General features: G+C 40.8%; 1 protein-coding gene across 1 annotated transcript; it reads right to left on the bottom strand.

Annotated features, from left to right (window-relative positions):
* Nucleotides 1–2,080: 2,080 nt before the first annotated feature.
* On the bottom strand, nucleotides 2,081–21,173 carry LOC138756476 (neurturin-like). Its single transcript, XM_069922959.1, has 2 exons — nucleotides 20,979–21,173; nucleotides 2,081–5,844 (listed from the first exon to the last, which is right to left on the bottom strand). Exons 1-2 carry the CDS (start codon nucleotides 21,151–21,153, stop codon nucleotides 5,399–5,401), a joined length of 621 nt encoding a protein of 206 aa, XP_069779060.1. The 5' UTR covers nucleotides 21,154–21,173; the 3' UTR covers nucleotides 2,081–5,398.
* Nucleotides 21,174–21,683: the final 510 nt, after the last annotated feature.

Below are 21,683 nucleotides of genomic sequence, written 5' to 3'. Positions count from 1 at the left end.
TCACAGAAGGAAAGAATATTGTCGTGCTTTAGGAGATCCTAAATCTAATGCTAAATAATGAAGTCGGTTGGGAGGGTGACCATCGCCATTAATGAGGGCACTGGAGTCTTCAATTCCTTGGAGAGTGAAAGGAATTCACCATTTTGTAGCAACAGCAGTGGAAACTTTCCTCTATGCAGAACACAGAAATGCTGGTGGAACTCAGGCAGTCTCGCAGTGTCCAAATATTACCGATGTTTCGGGCCTGAGCCCTTCCTGAAGCTGTGAGTGAAAGAAAAGTCAGGTGTCTGAATTAAAGGTTGGGGAAAGAAAGAGGGACGAACGGGAGGGAGAGGAGAACAGACCAACAGACAAAAGGTTTTAATTCGATAGGATAAGAGGAAAGTTGAGAATTGATTTTGCCTCTGTGAAAGAGATGAAGGGAAAAGTGGGGGAGGGGGAGGAGAGATCTAGAGGAAAGGAGATGGGGAAGAAGATGGGGGGCATTTCTAAAGGAAACCAAAGAAGATGGTTAATGTCATCCAGTTAGAGCGTGTCCAGACAGAAGATGAGGTGTTTTTCCTTGCTTCCAATTTGTGGATGGTCCTAATCTAGCAGTGCATGAGACCATGGGGTGACATGTCAGCAAGGGAATGAGATGTGGAATAGAAGTGAGTGACCCCTGGAGAGCCTCACTACTGCGGCAGACTGAGCCGAGGTGCACTTCGAAGCTTGTATCCCGAGCAACTTTTCTCCGTCTTTGTCATGCGATGACAGGAGGGCCTGTGACCAGAGGGCAGCCCCACATTAACTGCTGTCATATCTTTACTCTCAGCCTTTTGGCTGTAGTCCAGAAATTCTCATGAGTTTCAATGCTCAAATCTCCAAGGCACCCTTCCCTACACCTGATGTGTAGATCCTCAAGGTGTCCCACTGCCAAGCAGATTAATACTGCTGCTATTACCCAGAAGATATGTCCTCCTGTAGCCAAGAACTGCCTTACCCACAAGAGTTTGTGGTTGATTCACATATGAAACAATATTCGTCGATGCAAACTGGAGAAATCATTAATAACCTCGTGGCTTTCTAGGAAATTCACTTGCAGACTCTGGACCTCATACAGATTATGAGAAATCAACCAAATTTTTTTAAAAATCACAACGTGGGCTAAAATAATGCAATTTTACATATGGGAATTAAATTAAAAAAATAATTTGTAACCTTAAACAACACCTTTTAAAAATATAATTAATTAGAAAATATTTGGTATCCCATAATTGTTGGGGATGTTCATAATTATATACAGAAGAGTTGACATTGCAAACTATCACTCTCCAGGATTAGCTACCCATTTATAGAAGGGCAATGCTAACAGAGGCCAAGACCCTCAGAAGCAGGGTCCAGCCCGATCCCAAGGCGCAACAAATGTTAAAAATCAAAACAAACGTTTTCAATTCAACTACACTGCCTTAACTGAATATATAACCATATAACAATTACAGTACGGAAACAGGCCACATTGGCCCTTCTAGTCTGCACCGATTTACGTGAAACTCCAGTTAGTTCCACCTGCCCATAACCCTCCAATCCCTTCACATCCATGTACTCATCTAACTTCTTCTTAAATGACAGAATTGACCCTGCCGCAACTACCTCTTCCGGAAGTCCATTCCACTCAGCCACCGCTCTCAGAGTGAAGAAGCATCCTCTTATATTACTTCTAAAGTTTTGCCCCTAACCCTTAACTTATGACCCCTTGTTCCAATGTCCCCTACCCTCAGGGGAAAGAGCCTATTCACATCTACTCTATCTATCTCCCTCATAATTTTAAATACCTCTATCAAATCCCCTCTCAACCTTCTACGCTCCAATGAATGAAAGTCCTAGTCTACTCAATCTTTCTCCATATTCTAGATACTTCAATCCAGGCAGCATTTTAGTAAATAAGGATAACAATTGAAGTTGCCTTTTATTTAAGATATGAGAATCAATAGATTATGAATATCGTTGTAGATTTCATTTCTGCCCTCCAGATACTGGGGAATAAATCAATTACACTGATTTGTTTCACCTTTTATTTTCAATTCAACAAGTGTACCCCACAGGTATTATAGGAAGAGACTGTAATGAAAGGAACTCTGATTTGGCACATTATACTGTTTCAAATAAATAAACAGATTGTTTGTTTGTAATAATACTAAATAAATAACATAATTTACTCTCCAATAAATAGACTGTTTCACTGACACCGATGCATTGCATCAAATTGTTTTAGTCGGTCATGGTTGTCCAACAACAGAGGCAGGAAAGAAGATGATTTTGTACAAATTATGTTTTATAGAGGGAAATGTGTAAGTGCTTTTGGTTCAAAAATGAGGATGTAAAGCAGAAGAACACAGCGTTCCTCCTCCAGTGTTCCATTACCAGTACGTCTGTCAAACAACATTTACTGTCACCACCATTCAGAATGTCCTGCATCAACACTGTGTAATTTATATTCTCTTTTTATTGCTAATGAGAATCTGTAGTCGAGTTTAAACATCCATGTCTGTTAGAGGTTGAGCTTTAATCTGTGTCTGAACCCAACACTTCAGCTAATAAAGATAATAATCTCATTCCTTACTTATTCTCACCTCCAAAAATCCATTATTCTGCACTGAGCAACCTAAGGAAGGTTTAACTCAGGACCTACACTTCATGTTTTGAACCCCTTCCTCCCATTGCAGACATGGAACAGAGGTGAAGAAACACCCTTTCCAATTTTGACAGCAGTTTGCTTGCTTGCCTATCGTTCAGGCTAGTTATAACTCAAAGGTCAATATTCAAGGGGGTCAATGGATAGGTTCTTCTAACTGCGCCAGCTTTAAAACAGAATCATGAAAACCTGTCCAATTTCAGCTTGGAAATAATACAGACCAAGCGTCTTGAGAGAAGTGATTGGATGGCAGTATTTCATTGGTTTTTGCAATCATGTCATTTGCTAGAAGGCATTTAGTCACAATTGTAAATCCAATGACATGCACTGAAGAAGATTAATGTGTGATGACCCTCACCGATCTTCAACAATTTTGGTCCCTGTGTGGCCTGAGGTGGCCATTGACACAGAAATATCCATTTAGTAGGGATCATGCAATCCCATTCCTTCCTGAATGGATCTGCTCTACGACTGTGAGGGGAGGTGTTTTGGGACATTGCAAAGGAGTATTTGTGCGCGTGCCTTGCGGAATGGAGGAGGGAACAGGTCTCCTCCACATGTTCCAAGATCTATTTGCATACAATAACGTCATCGACCTTAAACAATCAGCTGTGCTGATTGGTTAATTGTGTCATTTTTAAATAAATGTCAAGAACCTTGGAATTCCTGAATATACCTTTCTTTTCTTGATTGTGATGGATCAGACTCTGCTGGAAGGGTCGTGCCCAGTCATGTATTAACGCTGGTAAACCCGGGAACAGTTAGGACCTGTAGGTTTCATAACAACTTCGTGAGTCTGACCTTAAAGCAGACAAGAGACTGCTGGGCATTAAAAGATTAAAACCCATTGATTTTTTTATTGTCCTAGCAATAGTTTAGAGCAAGTCTTCTCAATACTATGTATTCTTTTGGAGAGATTTTACCCTCTTTGTTTGAAGGAGTGTTTAAGGGATAGAAGTTTTGTGACTGGAAATATTAGCAGTACACGTGTAGCAGCAGTGGTATGGAGAGTCCTAATACCACATCAATGTTGGCATCAGTGTCAGTTGCACAGGTACTAGTAAGACATGTGAGAAATATTGGTTCCAACACTGGTTTTGGAGGGTGTGGGGGGGGGGGGGGAACGAATTGCTGGTATCAAAGGCTGTAGCTCAAACAGCAAATCAAGGGTACCAAATATCACACATGAACAATAACAATACAAATAAGCCGCACTGATGGTAATGTGAGGAGGAATAAATCTGATGTTTTCTAAGGTATCAATTCAAATTGCAGTTTGGATGCAGACTGTAAATCTCAGAAAGTTTTCCACAGGTTTTTTTTGTCTTCATTCCTTCCCCGAGCCACATGGGGAACACATAGCTGCCAAAAACCCTCTTTACCAACAGTTCATTACCATTGCATACAACGGCTGGGTTAAAATTAGCTCATATGCTATTAATAACAAAAATTGACGCTGACGATAAGTCTCTTTGGCTGTTGCTCTAATGTAGCATTAACCCTTTCATGCTGACTATAAAACAGAACACAGATAAATGTCAGAGCAGCAGATAAACATTTTCATTATTAACATCACTTACACAAAGCACAATGGTGATTGAGAAAACCAAGGGAATAGGACAACAGGAATGAAGGCAGAGGAGATGGATGGAATATGGGCCAGGGAAAGATGATCCAATGAAAGACAAGGTGAATTAAGGAGACGGCTGTGTATCTACTGCTTTCATCTCGTATTGAGGGTATATGTGAAACCTGACATGGAAAATTCACCAGGTAAAATTGCAGAATTCTGAATCTCAGGCACACTTGTGTCTGTGGAAAATGCTAACAATGGAATTTACATCCTACATTCACTAAAAGTTAATAGACTTTGGTTTGGATCATTTTAAAGGAATTTAGCAGACTAGCAATGGAACAGTTACCATTGTGACCCAATACAATCCTTCAAAAATGTGTTGGATTTAATCCTCAAAATAATGGGATTAAGGTCATGCTTTACAGGTGCCTGCTTATCATTATCAGTCACTCCACTCTCACACAGGCCGAATGAGACCATTACAGTTCTTTCCAACAAGTTCCACACAGGATGTCCAAGTTCTGCATCAGTAGCCAGCCCAGTGAGCATTGGTTCTATTAAGAAATGGAGAGAGAGAGAGAGAGAGAGAGAGAGAGAGCAAGAGAGAGAGAGAGAGAGAGAGATTTACATTGAGAGACCATGACAGAAGAGACAGTGTGTGTGAGAGAGAGAGCTACAAAGAGAGAGCATGAGAGAGGGAGAGGGAGAGAAAGAGAGAGGGGGAAAGAGTGAGAGTGAGGGAGGAGTGGGGTTAGTGGTGAATTTACTCAATGCCGAGAATGTAACCCTTGGACTACAATGCTACACTACTGAGGCCAGTGAAAAGTTCAAGAGAGTCAACTGCAAAAGAGAAACCCGCATTCCCACTCATCATGTCTGGCCATAGAAGTATATTTTACAGTGCAGTTGGAAATATGAATGCCACATGATATGGCCCAACAACATTTGCCAAAAATGTCTTTGATGCACTTGATACTTCTTCATGCACTGTAAATGTTAACCTTGAAGATCTCCGAGATACTTGTCTCCTTCCATTGATATCTTGCCAAGAAACCATATTCTGATCAGGACCCAGAGGCTAACAAGGTCTGAAGTTTCCTGCTTTTTCAAAGAAGGGATTTAAAGATTTGTGATGCATAGACAGTCCTTCAAACGCAGCCACATTCCTTCGCTGAGAGCTGTCGAAGTGTGTGATAACGAAAGTTAACGTCCAGGAATGAAACGTCATCGTCGTAAATGGTGGGACGACAGCATGGGCGTGCCCTGACTTCCTTTTTAATTATCTTTGAGTTTCTTAAGTTTTTCAGAGTCAGGTCGTAGAATTTCTTTTCAGCATCACAGGACCCTGTGCAGTATCTGAAGCGCACCACCTCTTCGGAGATCTGGGAGATTCCCAGATCACTGACAGTCACGTTGATTTCTTTCAGTGAACACCCTTTGGTTGCTCTCGACTTTGCTCGTTTACTTCTTAAAGCTGATCGTGAGTGAGTCCGAGTCTTACGCCTCCAATCGGGTGACCTTCGGTATCTTTGAATCAAAGCTCTAACCAGCTCTCTGGCCTCTTCATCAGTGTGTGTTTTAAACATATTTTTATCTGGAAGAAAGCAGTTTGATTATCATTAAGTGATAAGATGATCCTTTATTGCTAACCTGTTATCTTTATCAATATAAAATACTTCAGAATAAAAGGTGTATAAATTTGTATGTGATGAAAAACAGGTTATACATGCAACATTTAAGTGTATGGGCTCACATTATAACTCATCTCACTCAGCCAAAAAGTAAAATAACCCTTAGATGTCATTTATAATACTAAACAAAGGCATCTGCAAACTGTATCTCAGAGGGAGTACAGTATTCAGGTTACAGCATTGCAACTCCAGATTTATAACAACACCCATCATTTTCTGTCAGAATCATGTGATGTTTGTCCTGTACTGGGCAATTTTCTAGCCCTTGCTACATTACTGCCCTTTTTTCATTCGTAAGATTGGGAACTTTGGTAGGTGGAAGTAACTTGTTTTGCATTCTGATGTACAGATGTTTCTTCCATATAACCTCTTAACCTTTGGAGATGTAGCTGAGTTACAGTCACACTTCTAGCCTGAGCTCTTTGGATGGTTAAGACCCTGTCATGCTTCTGTTATCCAAACAAAAAAAAAGCATGAATGAAGCTGCTTTTACCCAATAGAGTCACAGAGTCATACAGCGGAGAAGCAGCTCCCTATGATCCATGGGGAGCTTTGATTGATTTATCTTTATGGTCCATGGCCCATGTGCATGCTGAACAGAAGGAACCCATCCACATTACTCCTATTTACATGGACAATAGCTATTGATGCCTGATTTTGTTAGAACTTTCTTAATTGCTGTGAAAATACCTGCCTCCTCTATCCCTTCAGGCAGTAATGGTGTTGCTGCTACAGGCTAAGGTTATACCATGGACTCTGACCAGCTCGGAAATTAACTCAAGAGGATTGTCTGAAGCTGCTTTCGCTTCAATAGGGATAAATCAGAGGTTTGCAAACTGCCCCCCCCAAACTCACATTCCACCTTAAGCAATCCCTGTTATTAGTCAGGGATTGCTTAAGGTGGAACCTGAGTTTAGGAGGGTAGTTTGAAAACCACTGGGATAAATCAATCAATGGTCTTCATTTCTGTACTTCAATCCTTAATGCAAAATAACCTGTTTTCTTCTACAGAATTTAATCAATATCAATTAAAAGTTACCAGGAAAGGAAACAATCATTGATTATGCTGATCAGATGTTTCAAAACTCAAATATAATGCTTACCAGTTGGTCTTCAGAAGCTCCACATACGCTATGGGCTAATTAATCTTTGCCAGCATTATCCCTCCTCATTTTGCCATAAAGCATTGCTGACATTTTTACTGCCCCATCGTGCCCCCAACTGTGAGGACTAGGAACACATTGGAAAGCTTCCATCCTTTCTGAATGATCCCAACATCATACACTGGAGCAACAAATCATTTTTTTTAAAACATGAACCAGAACTCACTATTTCACCTGCAGATTCTCTTAATTCATAGTGTAGAATATGCCTGAACTTGCTGTTAACTTGTTGAATCCATGGTCCTAATTCTTCTGCATTAAGTTTTTGCATGATCTTAACAATTACATAAGCCTCTACAATAGTATTTCTCCAATCCTGCCTCTCAAGGTTGAATGGCCTGTTTCTCCAGGTTCCGCCTTAAAAGGCAGAGTATAATAATAACATTATTCATGACCAAAATGGAGATGTTTGAGTACAGGTATTTGCATTGGTAATCAAATCTAAGAATATGTGACTGATTTGTCTGTGTTAACCTCTACTTATGTTGGAGTAATTATCCTGCAATTTCTGCCATGCTTTCTCTCTCCCTTCTTTAAATAGACTGTCTTTTGAGTAAATTGCCTTTGTTTGCTCTAAATAAACTGTTTGTTGTAATCTCCTTCATACCGCTCATTCCCTCTTAAAGATACGACCTGAGCTGCTGAATGTAGGTAGCATTTTCTGATTTTATTTTCGATTTCCAGCATCTGTGGTCTCTCTGATCTTTCACCGACTTTCATGACTTGTGAATCAATTTTTCTGTGGTGTTTGAGAAGCAAAACAAAATCCTCAGATGCCAAAACGTTCTGCTCAAGTCCTGATGAAGGGTTCTGGCCGGAAACATCGACCATTCTTTCTCTCCCATTGATGCAGCTTGGTCCATTGAGTTGCTCCAGCAGATTATTTACTGACCTTTGCACTAAACCTGATTGTCCCTCCACTAATGCTACCTCACTGGCTAAGTATCTCCAATAATCTGCTTTTATTTTATGTGATGCTTTGTTGGCTGCCATCCAACCCTTTGAAAGAAAATCCTTTTGTGGTGTGCCTTCCAAAGAATCAGAAGCAGAGAGAAAACCATCAACAATGTGAAATGGTTTTCCAGGCCTGCAGCAGATCATGACTTCACGCACTCCTGCTGTGCACCCTTTACACAGCTTGAGTTAGGAAATATTGCCAGGTTCTGGTATATCCCAGTGAGATGAGATGATGTCCAAATTCATCCATCTCTCAAGGTTGCCATGCAGGTTGATGGTTAAGAAGGTCTATGGGATGCAGGGCTTTATTAATAGGGGAAATGAGTTCAAGATGAGAGAGGACATGTTGCAACTCTACAAATCTCTGCTGAGGCCACACTTAAGAGTATTGAGCTCATTTCTGGTCACCTCATTACAGGAAGGATGTGGAAGCTATGGAGAGGGTGCAGAGAAGATTTACCAGGTTGTTGCCTGGATTGGAAAAAAAGTCTTATGAGGCAAGATTAGCAGAGCTGGGACTTTTCCCTTTGGAGCAAAGAAGGATGAGAGGAGACTTAATAGAGGACTACAAGATTCTGAGAGGCATAGATAAGGTGGACAGCCAGCGCATTTTTCCCAAAAGAATAGCAAACACAAGGGGACATCTGTACAAAGTGAAGGGAGGGAAGTTTAGGGGAGACATCAGGGGTAAGACTTTTTACACAGAGAGTTGTGGGGGCCTGGAATGGCCTTTCCAGGGGTGATGGTGGAGGCTGCAATATTGGGGCATTTAAGAGACTCTTAGACAGGCACATGGATGAAAGAAAAATAGAGGATTACAAGGTAGGAAGGGTTTAGAATTTTTTTTGGTAGATATATACAAGTCAACACAACATCGAGGGCTGAAAGGCCTGTACTGTGCTGTAATGCTCTATGTTGATGTGGTGGATCAGATGATAATCGATGTCATACTGTCCACCCCCTCTATTCCTCCTGATCTGTTACTTTTAATGAAATGATGGTATTGTTACTGCTTATCCATGGTTGCCCTTGAGAAGATAGTGTTGAAAGATATCATTTGGTGCTGGTTCACATGTTCCAGACTTGCCCTAGTTTAGAAAAATTTTGGAAAGGTATCTTTCAATCATTATCGGCAATTCTTAAGATCATATTAGAACCTTGCCCTCTAATTGCTCTATTCAGATCATTTCAAGATGATGATGTTTCACTGACTCCAACTCAAAACCAAATTTTACCTTTTACTTCATTAATAGCCAGACGTGCAATTTTGATTAAATGGAAAGACTCCACCTACACATACACAATGGTTAAGTTGTTTAAGTTTAGAAAAAAATTAGATGTGCCATTAAAGAGGCAAATAATAACTTTCAAAAGTTGCAGGGCCCATTTATGGACTATTAATCATAACCTAAAGAATTAGGGTTTTTCTGAAGTTTTGGTGCTGTCCATCTCCAGGTTGTTGTCACTTGAGTCCTACATGTCAGCATTTAACTTTTCTCAGTGGTAGGGGTTTTGAATTATAAGGGTTTTAAAAGAAACATCTTTTGAATTGTTCATGACAATATTTGTTTCAATTTTTCATAATGTAAACATCAATTAAAATATTTTACAAAGAAAAAAAATCTCAAGCAAGCCATTGATGACGTCAAAAACCTATTGCAACCATGTCCCAAAACATCCCAAACCTCACACTGTGGACTTCTATTCAGTATTTCCTGCATCCAGGATTCAAACCCCCACCTAAATTCAGCCCTACACTGTCACTACTGGGTTATATTGGAGGCCACTATTAGTAGTGTGCTCTGATCACATGACAGCATGGTGCTTAATGGCAGTCAAGTCTTACAGCACCCCTGACTCAAACAGGACAGTGTGAAGGAGTTCAATCTTCCAAATTGCTAAACCATTTAAGTGCTTGTGTATCTGGGTTGGTGCCTGCTAAAATTATGACAATGTTGCTGTGGTACAACGAGAAGACCAGAGAGACCAATTGATGTTTTAGGATTCAGATCTCTCTGAAAATAGAACACGGTGAGCAAAGCCCGTAGTTAATCCCACACTTCCTGCTCAGTTGTAACATTTTAAGCTTTGTGATTTACCATAGTCAACTTCTGTCCAGCTACAGTAACACATTGCTTCTCTTTCTCTTCTTGACCAAGTGCTGCCTCATTATGTGCCTTTGCCACACACAAAAGTGAACACATTTTGTGCATTTAGATACCTGGAACAATCCCTTGGTTTGGACAAATGAATGAATGTGAAGCAATGCAATATTTTGATTGTTATTTAATATGATGAAGCTATAAGGTCATGAACTCAATCTTAAACTCTAGGGCAATCTTTCTGGCTAAACTTAAGGTTTGTTCCACAAACAGCGCAGAAACAGAAGAAATTAGACTGAGACCTAGATTTCTTAATTTGGCCTTTCCCTTGGTTCTTCTGGGGAGAACAGAAGAGGGTCCCAGCGTATGGCTACCTGACCTGAGTAGATTTCTAGAGCCCCTGTTTCGAATCGACAGGCAAGAACTGCTCTAATGCTGTGCAAAGTTGTTGCATCTTTCATACTTTGAATCAAAAAGGGTGATGTTGCCACAAAATCGCACAAGTGCTTGCACGTCAACTCCCTGTTTATTTAGGCTTCACTATGCTTGCTAATGAGATCCAGGACTGCTCCTGCCTCCTGCCAAGGGTGCTGTTTGAGGGGGATTCACATTGCTATTGGCAGGATAGGCACTGCATCTCTTAGATTTACAACCACACCAAGTGGCAACAGGTTCCTGGATCTGCCTCTGGAAATTCAGAGAGTTGGGTAAAGGAATAAAGAGATTAAAAAGTGAAGACCGCACCCAAGTCAATCTAATCTTCTGTAAGAAATGACTGAGAAGGAGGAATGTGGACAGAGGGAATGTGAAGACTGAAAAGATGACAGGGAGAAATTACAAGCATGAGCTGGAACAGTTTTCCAAATGAAAATATTACACAATATAGAATTGTTTTTATATCCCATCACTAATTTCACCCCTTCTTGTGAAAAAGTAAGGAGTTGAATGTAGTCATGTTCAGATTTAGGTCCTGATTTGGGGCAGGTATGTGGAACAGCAACCATTAAAAACCTTAAAATGTTTTACATTCATTATGTTGCCATTTATTGACTGTCAATTGATTTTTTTTTCCCTTACACAGTATAAATATGAATTAAAAGCATTTGTTCTATTTATCACAGGAAAAGAGCCAATAAACAGCTATATATATATGCCATGGTAACAGGCCCCTCTGGCCCACAAAAATAAATATCCTGAGATCCAAGGAGTTTTATTCCTTGAATTGCCTGAAGCAGTTCCCTTGTTGATTTTAATTGGGTTTTTTTGGTTCAGCATGTTCCAAGTTTTCACCATTATTGAAGGGTAATTAGGAAGTTTTCTGAATCTTCCATGTTTGGCATTTTTAATATGTTTGGGGATTGGGAGCCATTTTGTGTAATGTTTTCTTTGGGGAAATGGAATTGAAAATTTGGAATAACAACAGATTGTATCTGATCCCTCACCTATTTTGGTTGCAATCTTTATTACACAAAGGTAAGCAACAACATTGTACAGTACCATAGTCCATACTGAGAATTTTTTTTTAATTTAAAGCACGGTAGAAGCCAATTCCAGCCATTTAAATCCATGCCGCCCAATTACACCCAAATTAAAGTACAACCTCGTATGTTTTGGAGAGTGGGAGGAAATCAGAGCACCTGGAGGAAACCAGGCAGACACAGGGGAGAACGTAAACTCGGATCACTGTCACTGCAATACTAACTGCAATTGATACATAACTCGACCGAAGGGAAGAATGAATCTCTCTGTTGACAACAGTTAGGCACTCACTGTAACACTGTATATTATACAACACTGATGCACAGCTCATCTCATAAACGAGAGGTCAAACAATCAAGGAGGCTGGCACATAACTCTGTAAAGAGCACAGAACCATATTCAATTGCTTTTCTTATTATGCTGTGAATTGGTCATAAATATCACTTTGTATGGTCCACACAGTCAAGACTGTTAAAAGTTGGCTGATATCTTCAGCAACTTTCCTCTCTGGTACTCTCACAATGCAAGTGTACAGAGCACTGCTTCAAAAATGTCATTGAAATAATGGCTGCAAGGCATAGGCGCTGGGGCAGAAGAACATTTCTCTGTTGTAGCTGAGGCAATGAACTGTGAAGGCACACAGTCACATGCAGAGAACTGTTGTAGCCCAGAGGCACAATTAGTTGGACCGCTACTCAGAGTGGGGGGAGAACAGGGCTCGGAGTAAAATGATCTCGGGTGCTCTCTGTCCTGAGGTTGCATGTTCTCTCTGTTACTGTGCCGGTTTCCTCCAGCTGCTCCCACATCCCCTCCCAAAAAAGAGCTGATTGGTACATTAATTGACCACTGTCAAATTTTCCCTGGTCCACAGGTGAGTGTTATAATCTGCAGGAAGTTGATGAGAGTACATCAAGAATAAAATAGAGGATTAATGTAGGTTAGTGCAGGTGGCTGGGTGCTGGTCACCAGAGATGGGGAAGGCTGACTGGCCTATTTTAATGCCGTATTACTCTCTGGGGAACGGTCCAATCCTGCATAGTTGCATAAGCATCCAAGTATTCTATTAGAAGTAAAATTGTTGGCAAAGTAGGGCCACATTTTCCAAATCTATTTATTCACTGGAGCTGACTGTGAAAAGGGCTCTAAGCAACTTGGAGTGAAATACGAAAAGCCTGCAGGCGCTGGGATTGCAGTAAAAACAAACAGCCATGCTGGACGAACTCAGTCAGACTCGCACCGTCCATCATATATTTTACCAACGTTTTGGCCCCATATCCACCTCTTGCCTGTGCGTCTGTGCTCAACCCCCTGCCCCATCACTTTATTCAGACTCTTGCCTGCCTGCATGTTATTCATAGCTTGCTGAAAGGCTCAGGCCCAAAACCTTTGGCTGCTAGAGACCAGGTGAGATCCTCCAACATTTCTGTGTATTTTTACTCTTACCAACTTGGACTCTATATAGAAAATATGATGACAAAGAAGGTGTATGCAGTGCTCTAACTATGTCCACCTGACAAAGCACTTCTCATCCAACTCGTTTTTAGTATACTCTTTTTTGAGTAACTCAACAGAATAGAAGCGTCTTTTAGAAATAGGCAGAAAGCTTATTAAAGAACAAAAAGTACAAGGGATCCTAAATTTTAGAAATAAGGGCACGAAAGGCTCATGTTAAACCTATAGAAATCACTGGGCTGGATATAGTCAAAATGTCAACTTCGTTAGGGACGAAATTTAAGACCATTGGTGGAGTAGAGAGGAAATTAATTAGGATGAAAGGGTTTTTAGTCTAAGAAACCAAAGCTGTTTTAAATGGATCAGAAGTGAAAGAGAGATTTGATCATGAAGTTGAAAATGGTGAAAGCTGCTCCTGAGGTAAACTGAGAAAACGTTCCATTAATTAGTGAGTCAGGACTTATAAAGCATGACAGAGATTAGTTAAGTTTACTTTAATTCAAAAATTAAGATCCTACCAGAACCAACAGTGAATCCATGCCATCCTTTAAAAAGGAAATGGATAATGAAAATGCAAGGAATTTAGAGAAAGGGTTAGGGATCTTTTTTTTCAGATAACTGTCTCAGGGCTGGTGGGCATAATGACTTCCTTCTGTGCTATAAAACCCAATGACTCACAAACTGAAAGTGAATAAAGGAAGTAAATCCCCATTGCTCCCTTTCTGTGATTACCAATGATCTGCAAATTCCTACTCTACTGAATTGACCCAGTAGGAATGTTTTCACAACTCCGGTTATTGTGTCACACCGCTCTCACCCACTCCCTCATTATTCATTACCATTAAATTCATGGTCTGACTAACTTAATTGAAAACTATCTCAACCATTGGAAATAAGCCAACTACACACTCTCACTATTTGTACTGGATTACAGGGTGGGATCTACTTGCTGGGAGTTATTTTGCAGAGACATTGTGAATGGTTGGTATTCTTTCAGTTCTATAAAAAAATGACCAAGAATAACAAATTCTTCAAAGTACCTCCTCAATGCCTGCTGCAGGCATTCCTTCTGTTTCAGGTTCCTTCACTTGAGTAAAATTCTATACGATGCATATTAAAACTCCTCCAATAGTAGAAAAACACTTGTGAATTCAAGAAAAACAAACCAAATTTGCTAAAAATACCCAGTGGGTCAGCCAGCAGCTGAGGTGGAGAAGCAGAGTTAAGGTCAATGACCACTGGGATGAAAGGTCATTAACCTGAATTATCAACAATGTTTCTCCATAAATGGTGACTCTTTGCAGCATCTACAATTTTTTTTGTTTTTGTATGTGAATCGATATCGTACTGCAGGACTTGAGAAGAAAAGCAGCTCGGCTGTTAATGCAGTATCAAGAGAATGCTAAACTTCAGAGGTGGTACCTTGGGTCAGGACATAAAAAGGGGACGCACACGCACCTGCACATGGACACCCAGAGTGGATGTGGAAGATCACTGTGTAATTTTCAATAAGTTTTGTGCCTTTTCTTTCTGTCCTTGGTAATGGTTATCCGTCACGAGGATACTTAATGGATTGTCTGGGTAATTATTTCATTGCTATTTTATAGTTCCCTCCTATGGGTGCATTCCCCACATATATCAAGTGACTGCAGATAAATGCTTCTTTAAAAAAAGCAAGCTATGTTATTTCATTGTTCTATCTGGGACCTGCATTCAGTTCAGTGGATCCTTTATCAGGTCAGCATTTGACCACGTGCCTTTTATCAGATGGTTTAGAGTGGATGTTGCCAATGTAAGCAGATATCCTTGAAATTTGAGACACAGTGTCTGGTTCAAGCTAGAATGGGTAAAGTTACATAGCATTGCTTTAGCAAAATGGGCTCGCTGAAATTCTTGGCCCTAGTCAAAAGGTATAAGAAATTTATTTTTGCTCCATTTTCCACTGACATAGACTTGTTGAGATTATGATTTAATCTACCTGTATAATGGATCCATAAAGGTGTGAAGATCAGATCAAACAGTAATTGGGGTGCGTGGGATGGGTTTGCCTAAAATAAGCATAGTGATATTTTTTCATATGTATGTACGCTGATGAAGCAATTAAGATCAAGATGTGAAGGGCTGTTTGAAGCTGCTTCAAGATCTGACTTTATTCAAAATAACTGTAGTTTTTAATTCAGTATCAATGATTAGCATTTGTAATTAACATATGTGAAAATTGCAGATAACTTTTTCTAGTAAGACGATATTAAAGGTTGGCTCCAATATGCACGAGATTATACCCGGTTAGAGCAAATGACATCAGCAAGTTATTTGGGAACTGCACCAAGTAGGAACAGCAGAAGGCTTCCTGTGGCCAGGAAAGCCAGAAAGCTATGAAGTTTGATTAGCTTGAGGGGACACATTCAATGTCACTTCAGTGCATAGGTGAAGCTGAGTGTTACGTGGATGGCACATTTCAGGAGATGGTATTACCGCAGCTCAAGAGAATGTTGGAAAAGAGGGAATGGGTGACAGCCAGAATGAGTAAAAGGAACAGGTGGGTGGTTCAGGGTGGTGTCTTATTCTCCAGTCAGTGTTAGGTTCTGAGCACTGTTGGAGAAGAGGTTTTATCTGGGGTATCCTGCCCCAACTCAACTGTACAGGGAGGAAGTCAAGAGAATATTAGTTGTAGGGGATATTTAGAGAAGCATACAAGAATCCTTGTGGTTTCAGATGTGTTTTCAGTTATATTACCCAGTTCAGAAAAAATAAACAGGAGCAATCCATTTTCCCTTGTGTCCGCTCTGCCATTCAATAAGATCAGGGATTATTTTTGCTCAGAGTCACCTTCTGACATGGACCCGTGTTGCTTGATTCACAATAGTTATAAATGTATCGATCTCTGCAGTGAATATACTCAATCACTGATCTTCTACAGCCCTCAGTGGTAGTTAATTCAAAAGATTCACCTCCCCCTGTGTGGAGAAATGTCTATACATCTGCCTTAAATAGCCAACCCTTTATTTTGAGTATATTTTGGTTCTAGATGCCCCAGATGGAAGAAACAAAAATGGGATGTGTACTCTGTAAATCCCCATAAAAGGTTGTATGTTTTAATGAAATTATTGTTCCTTCATCGGAACTTAAGGCCATGGAGATTGAATCTGTTTAACTTCCACTGTTATGGCAAAGCTACCATCCCAGGAATCATTCTGGTGAACCTTTACTGCACTCCGTCCACTGCTGGCCAGGGGAGCAGTGCAATTTTTTTTAGGTGCTGGAGCTCACCAAAAACAACGACAAGGAGGTCTCGTGAGACCTGGCCTTGGTGGCCACCCATGTTGATCTTGGCGTGGTATAATTGAAAGCGAACTGTAGGACCACAAATTAGGACGACCGGTAATGGAAGACACAGGTATGCCCAGAATAGAAAGTAGCACTCAGTGCAGGGGGAGGGAGGGGGGGGGGGGTGATGACAGGCATGCACGTTTCCATGGCGCTGGCACTGGCAGAGCGGGTTTCAGCTGCATGGATTATGGGTATCAAAGACAGGCACTGAACCCACATTGAGTTGCCACTGAGTGGGCCCGAAAGGTGGTGGAGTGGCCCGATGAGGTGCCGATGTTGCGCTCCAGTGAGCTCTGGCTGCACTGCACCTCTGATTGCAAGTAATTCTTTTGTTCATTGATAAGATCCAGATGTAGTCTCAGTGGGGCCCTTAATAACTGGAGCAGGACAAGTCCACTTATGTGCTGAAATCTCCTGGCAATAAATATCGGCGCACCACAGAAGTAAGACATGAAAATCTGCAGACACTGTGGTTGAAGTAAAAGCAAAAAGCTGGAGAAACTCAGCAAGTCAAGCAGTGCCCTTCATATAACATAACCAACATTTCAGGCTTGAGCCCTTCATCAAGGTACGGGAAAATGTTGGTCGGCATTCAAACAAAAAAGTTGGGGGCGGGGAGGCGCGGTCGCAAAGGCAGGAGGTGATAGGTGGAGGAGGGAGGGATGGGACAGCAGAGATCAAAGGGAGGAGGGAATGGCTGGCTGAAGGGAGGGAGGAGAATTGGAAAGGGGAAGGGAAGGGGGGGGAGGAAGAGGGAAGCAGGTTAGCAGAAACTGGAAAAGTCGATGTTAATGGCACCTGGACAGTGCCCAGACGGAAAATCAGGTGTTGTTTCTCCAATTTGCGGTTGGTCTTGGTGGGACAGTGCATAAGGCCATGGACAGACACATGAATGGGGAGTGTGATACAAAACTGAAATGGTTGACAACTGGGAGGACTCTGTAACTGGTGCGGATGGAGCGAAGGTGCTCAGCAAAGTGATCTCCCAATTTCTGCTCAGTGTCTCCGATGTAGAGAAGGCCACAAAGGGAGCACCAGATGCAGTAAGTCAGACCTGGAGATACACAAGTGAAGAGTTGCTTCATTTAAAGGCCTTTTTGGGGCCCTGGACTGTAGGTTGCGCTAACCGCTACGCCAAGATAGATTAAAAATGGTTTTGAGTATACTTAATGACTCAGCAGCCATAGCTCGTCAGAACTGAGAATTCCCCAAGTTTCACATCTTTCCCCTTATCCGTCCACAGCGCCTGACACCTTGTCCTGAAACTATGCCCCCCCACCTAGTTTCAAACACCTCCATCAGGAGAAACATCGTTGCAATTTCGATCCTGTTAACTTGCTCAAAATCTGATGCAGAAGTCCAAAAGTCTAGATGCCAGAAATCTGGACCACCTGAGAATCTGAACTTTTTGAAAACTCTCAAACTTTAAAAAATTTAGCGGGCTTTTGTCTGTGTGCGTGCATGTGTAAGCGCTGCAGATACACAGCGGAAACAAGCCACCATGCTTGTTGACTTTATTTTTCTTTAACACTACTCATTTTGATAAATGGAGCATTATTACTGAATAAACTATCACACTTCATCTGTTTATCTCTTCTTTATTCCTCCTTAAATTTGAATTTTAAAAGTACTGCCAGAGAATCCATAAAATCTCAAAATCCGGACCGACCCAATCCCCGAGAAGTCCAGACTTTTGGACTTCTACAGTACTTTTCACCTCTCTCCCTCTTCAATCCACATGGTATAGACTTTATGTATTCAACCTTTCTTTGTTGAAGGACCCCTTCATGCTGAGAATCAGGATAAGTCTCCATTATCTCTGATTATCATTATTTCCATTATCTCTGAGGCAAATATATCCTCTCCTGGTGCAGATGTTGGGTTGATCCCATGCTTAGGGAGTTTGCAAGCTCTCCATATTTGTGTAGGCTTCCCCTGGATGCTCCGTTTCCTCCCATAACCCAAAGATGGACAAGCTGGTAGATTAATTGGCTACTGTCTGTTAACCCTTATGTAGCTGGATGGTGGGAAGATAGGGATGGACTTGTTGGGCATGTGAGAGTAAATGTGGACAAATATGGGGCAACAACTGGTAGGACTGCTCTACATGCTGGCATTGGGAAATATTTCCTTCCAACTTCGTCCAACATTTTTCTCAAAAATTTCCAAAGAAAACTACTTTCAGCCTATCCCATCCTTCCTGCAAAACGGTCCACAACATTCAACCATTGCACCCAACTTCAGCATTACCGTCTTGCTCTTAATAGCCTGAATGCGCCTGATCTCAGAAGCTAAGCAGCCTCAGGCCTGGACAGTATTTGGAGGGGAGACCAGTATTTACAGGTTTCTGCGAGGGGCTCTGGCCAAAGTGGCAACTCTCTGTCTGCCTCACGGTAGACAAGATTTAAAAAGAATTCCATGCATGTTACATTCTGGTATTATGTGACAATGGAACCTTTACCTCTATTCAATGCAAGCTAATAAAAGAAAGCACCCTATTTACCCTTTTAACTACTTTACTTCCTCCAGAATTCTCCATATCTCCCCATTTATTATATAGTTTCTCACATGATTGCATCTCCCCTAATTTCTATGCACTAAATTCCATTTGCTACTTCTCTGTATGACCATCTACATACTTCTAAACCTGAAAATATTTGTCCTCCCCGTCAAGCATATGGCCTATTCTAAAACTAATGTAAATTTCTTCATTTTCTAATTTTCCTTTGTCTAATTTAGAATATATACAATAAAATGCATGTATTCTGAGCCGCATGGTGCCCCAGCAGTCACAGAAGCAGTTTTCAATCATTACCCTCCGTTTCCTTCCAATGAACAAATTTTGGGAATAATTTGCTACTCTCCGGATCCCAAATGCCTTTAAGTTTTTGACCAACTCTTATCAAAATTCTTGCTGAGGTCGAGGTAGACCAATGGTTCTCAACCTTTTTTTTTCACTCACATACTACTTTAAGTATTCCCTATGCCATAGGTGCTTTGTGATTAGTAAGGGATTGCTTAAGATGGTATGTGCGTGGAAAGTAAAAGTTCAAAAATGACTGTTTTCATTGTACCTAATTGACTCATTATGTTCACAGTTTCATAACTCCAAAGGAAATGGGCCATTGACAATTTTTCTCAAGCAAAATATTTCAGTAATTCTAGAGCAGTGATTCTCAACCTTCCCTTCCCACTCACATACCACCTTAAGCAATCACTTATTAATCACAGAGCACCGATAGCATAGGGATTACTTAAAGTGGGATGTGAGTGGAAAGAAAAAGGTTGAGAACCACTATAACCCATGCTCTCTTTGTCACATTTTTATCTACTCATTCAAGTTAATTAAGCATAACCTGCCCTTTTACAAATCCTCTCAAATATTCACAGATTAATCTCTTTTTAAACAGGCATTTATGTGGTCTTTCAGAATGCATTGAAATTATTTGCCCACCAATCAAGTTAAATTAACTGGTCTTGTAATTATTGCATTTATCCCTCTTTTCCCGTTTCAAGCCATGGTACGCCACCATCTGTTGATGTCATTCCTGTTAGCAGAAAGGACTGGAAAAAATAATGTTCAATGCCTCTGTGATTTCCTCCCTTGCTTCATTGAGCAACCTGCGAACACCAGCATTGACAAAACACATTTTCTCTACCCACTGGTTTCCCTTTATCCATCCTACCATTTCCATCCTCGCCCTAATATATTGGTGATACACTATTTATTTCCATTTTCCTAAACATGCTGACTGGATTACGACATTTCCCTGACAAGGAACAAAGGGTGAGCGGGCTTGCAGTTCCCTGATTTTTTTTCTCTTCCTCCTTTTTGAGTAGTGATGTTAGATTTGCTGTTTTCCAATCCACTGAGAGCTTTGCAGATTCTGGGTAATTTTGGAAATGTGATAACCAATGGATCCACTGCCTGTAGCTATTTTAGAAACCAAGGATCCTGGCCTGAAGATCTGTCAGCCCATTAGTTAATCTAGCCCTTTTTCTCTCGTGATTGTTTAGAGTTCCTCATCACCTGGCTACCTACTATTTTTTACTGTCTTCTTCTGTGGCGTCAAGTACAAAATACAGTGAAACCCCTGGTATCCGGCACCTATGGGGATGGGTAGATGCCAGATATGTGAATTTTCCGGTTGCTTGAGATTGCGTGTTGCATGGATTGGCAAACTGATGCCAATTTAAACTTCTGTATTTTTTACCTATTTATTTTCCGCAATTTTTTTTGCTGGTTGCTTGAGGCTGCCAGTTGCTGGAGTTCCAGATAAAGGGATTTTACTGTTTAACTTATCCCAGAATTAGAATGGTGAGCCATTGTCCTGTTGCACATTTTAAATAAAATCAGTAATAAATCTCCAAGCATTGTCTCAATGTCAATTTCAGTGAAAAAATATTTTATCAATTATTGAGTCAAAGATCTTAACTGCATTAATGTAAAAGTAGATCTGGAACAGAAATGTATTTTTACTGTACAATGCTCGACTAAGAGCTGACCTATATGTACCTTTCCACATGTGTCAGGGAAAGGTACTGGTCCCTTACATTTCACTTTGTAAGACTGGCGGCTGGGTGGCAGTCTTGGGTCCTGGGGCTGAAGCTCTTCTGAGGAGGCTGGAGTCATTGTTCTCCCTCTAATGGACACGTTTCTGTAAATAAGAGCTGAAAATATGGTACTGAAGAGCATTGAGGCGACCACCACTACCTTCCATACCTTCATCTTAGAGCATGTCACAGCAGCAAGGCCCTGAAAAATACAACAAGAAGCAGAGTTAGCTTTGGGCAACATGCCCACAACTGTTTCATATCATTTTGGCTGCAATGGTAACTGAAACACATTTAAAGCCAGTTACTCTGAATATCTCCATTGAAGTCTGGTGAGATATTGTTTCAACCAAACAAATAATTCTCTCTCCAGTCTTTCAAAAACATGCTTTACACTTACTCTTGATAGTGTCTGCTCTCAACTTATCACAGATAACACGTTAACACTCAGGAGAAAATAAAATAATGAAGATCAGCAGGGAGTTATTCTTTCTCCTGACCAATATTTGTCCTTCGTCAGCAATAGGTAATCAGATTATCTGATCATGATCGAGTTGCTGCTTATGGAAGCTTGCTTTGCTCAAAGTGATTCTTATAAACCTTCATTACAGCAGGCTTAACAACGCTCCTCTTCAAGTTCATGTTCATCCAATTGCACAAGTACAACTGTTTCCGGTCCTTGGTGCAAAACACACAGACACACAA

Source organism: Narcine bancroftii, chromosome 3 (genome assembly GCF_036971445.1).
Source record: "Narcine bancroftii isolate sNarBan1 chromosome 3, sNarBan1.hap1, whole genome shotgun sequence".
Lineage (NCBI taxonomy): Eukaryota > Metazoa > Chordata > Chondrichthyes > Torpediniformes > Narcinidae > Narcine > Narcine bancroftii.
The sequence above is the reverse complement of the archived record's forward strand: the minus strand, read 5'-3'. Positions and strand labels throughout refer to the sequence as shown.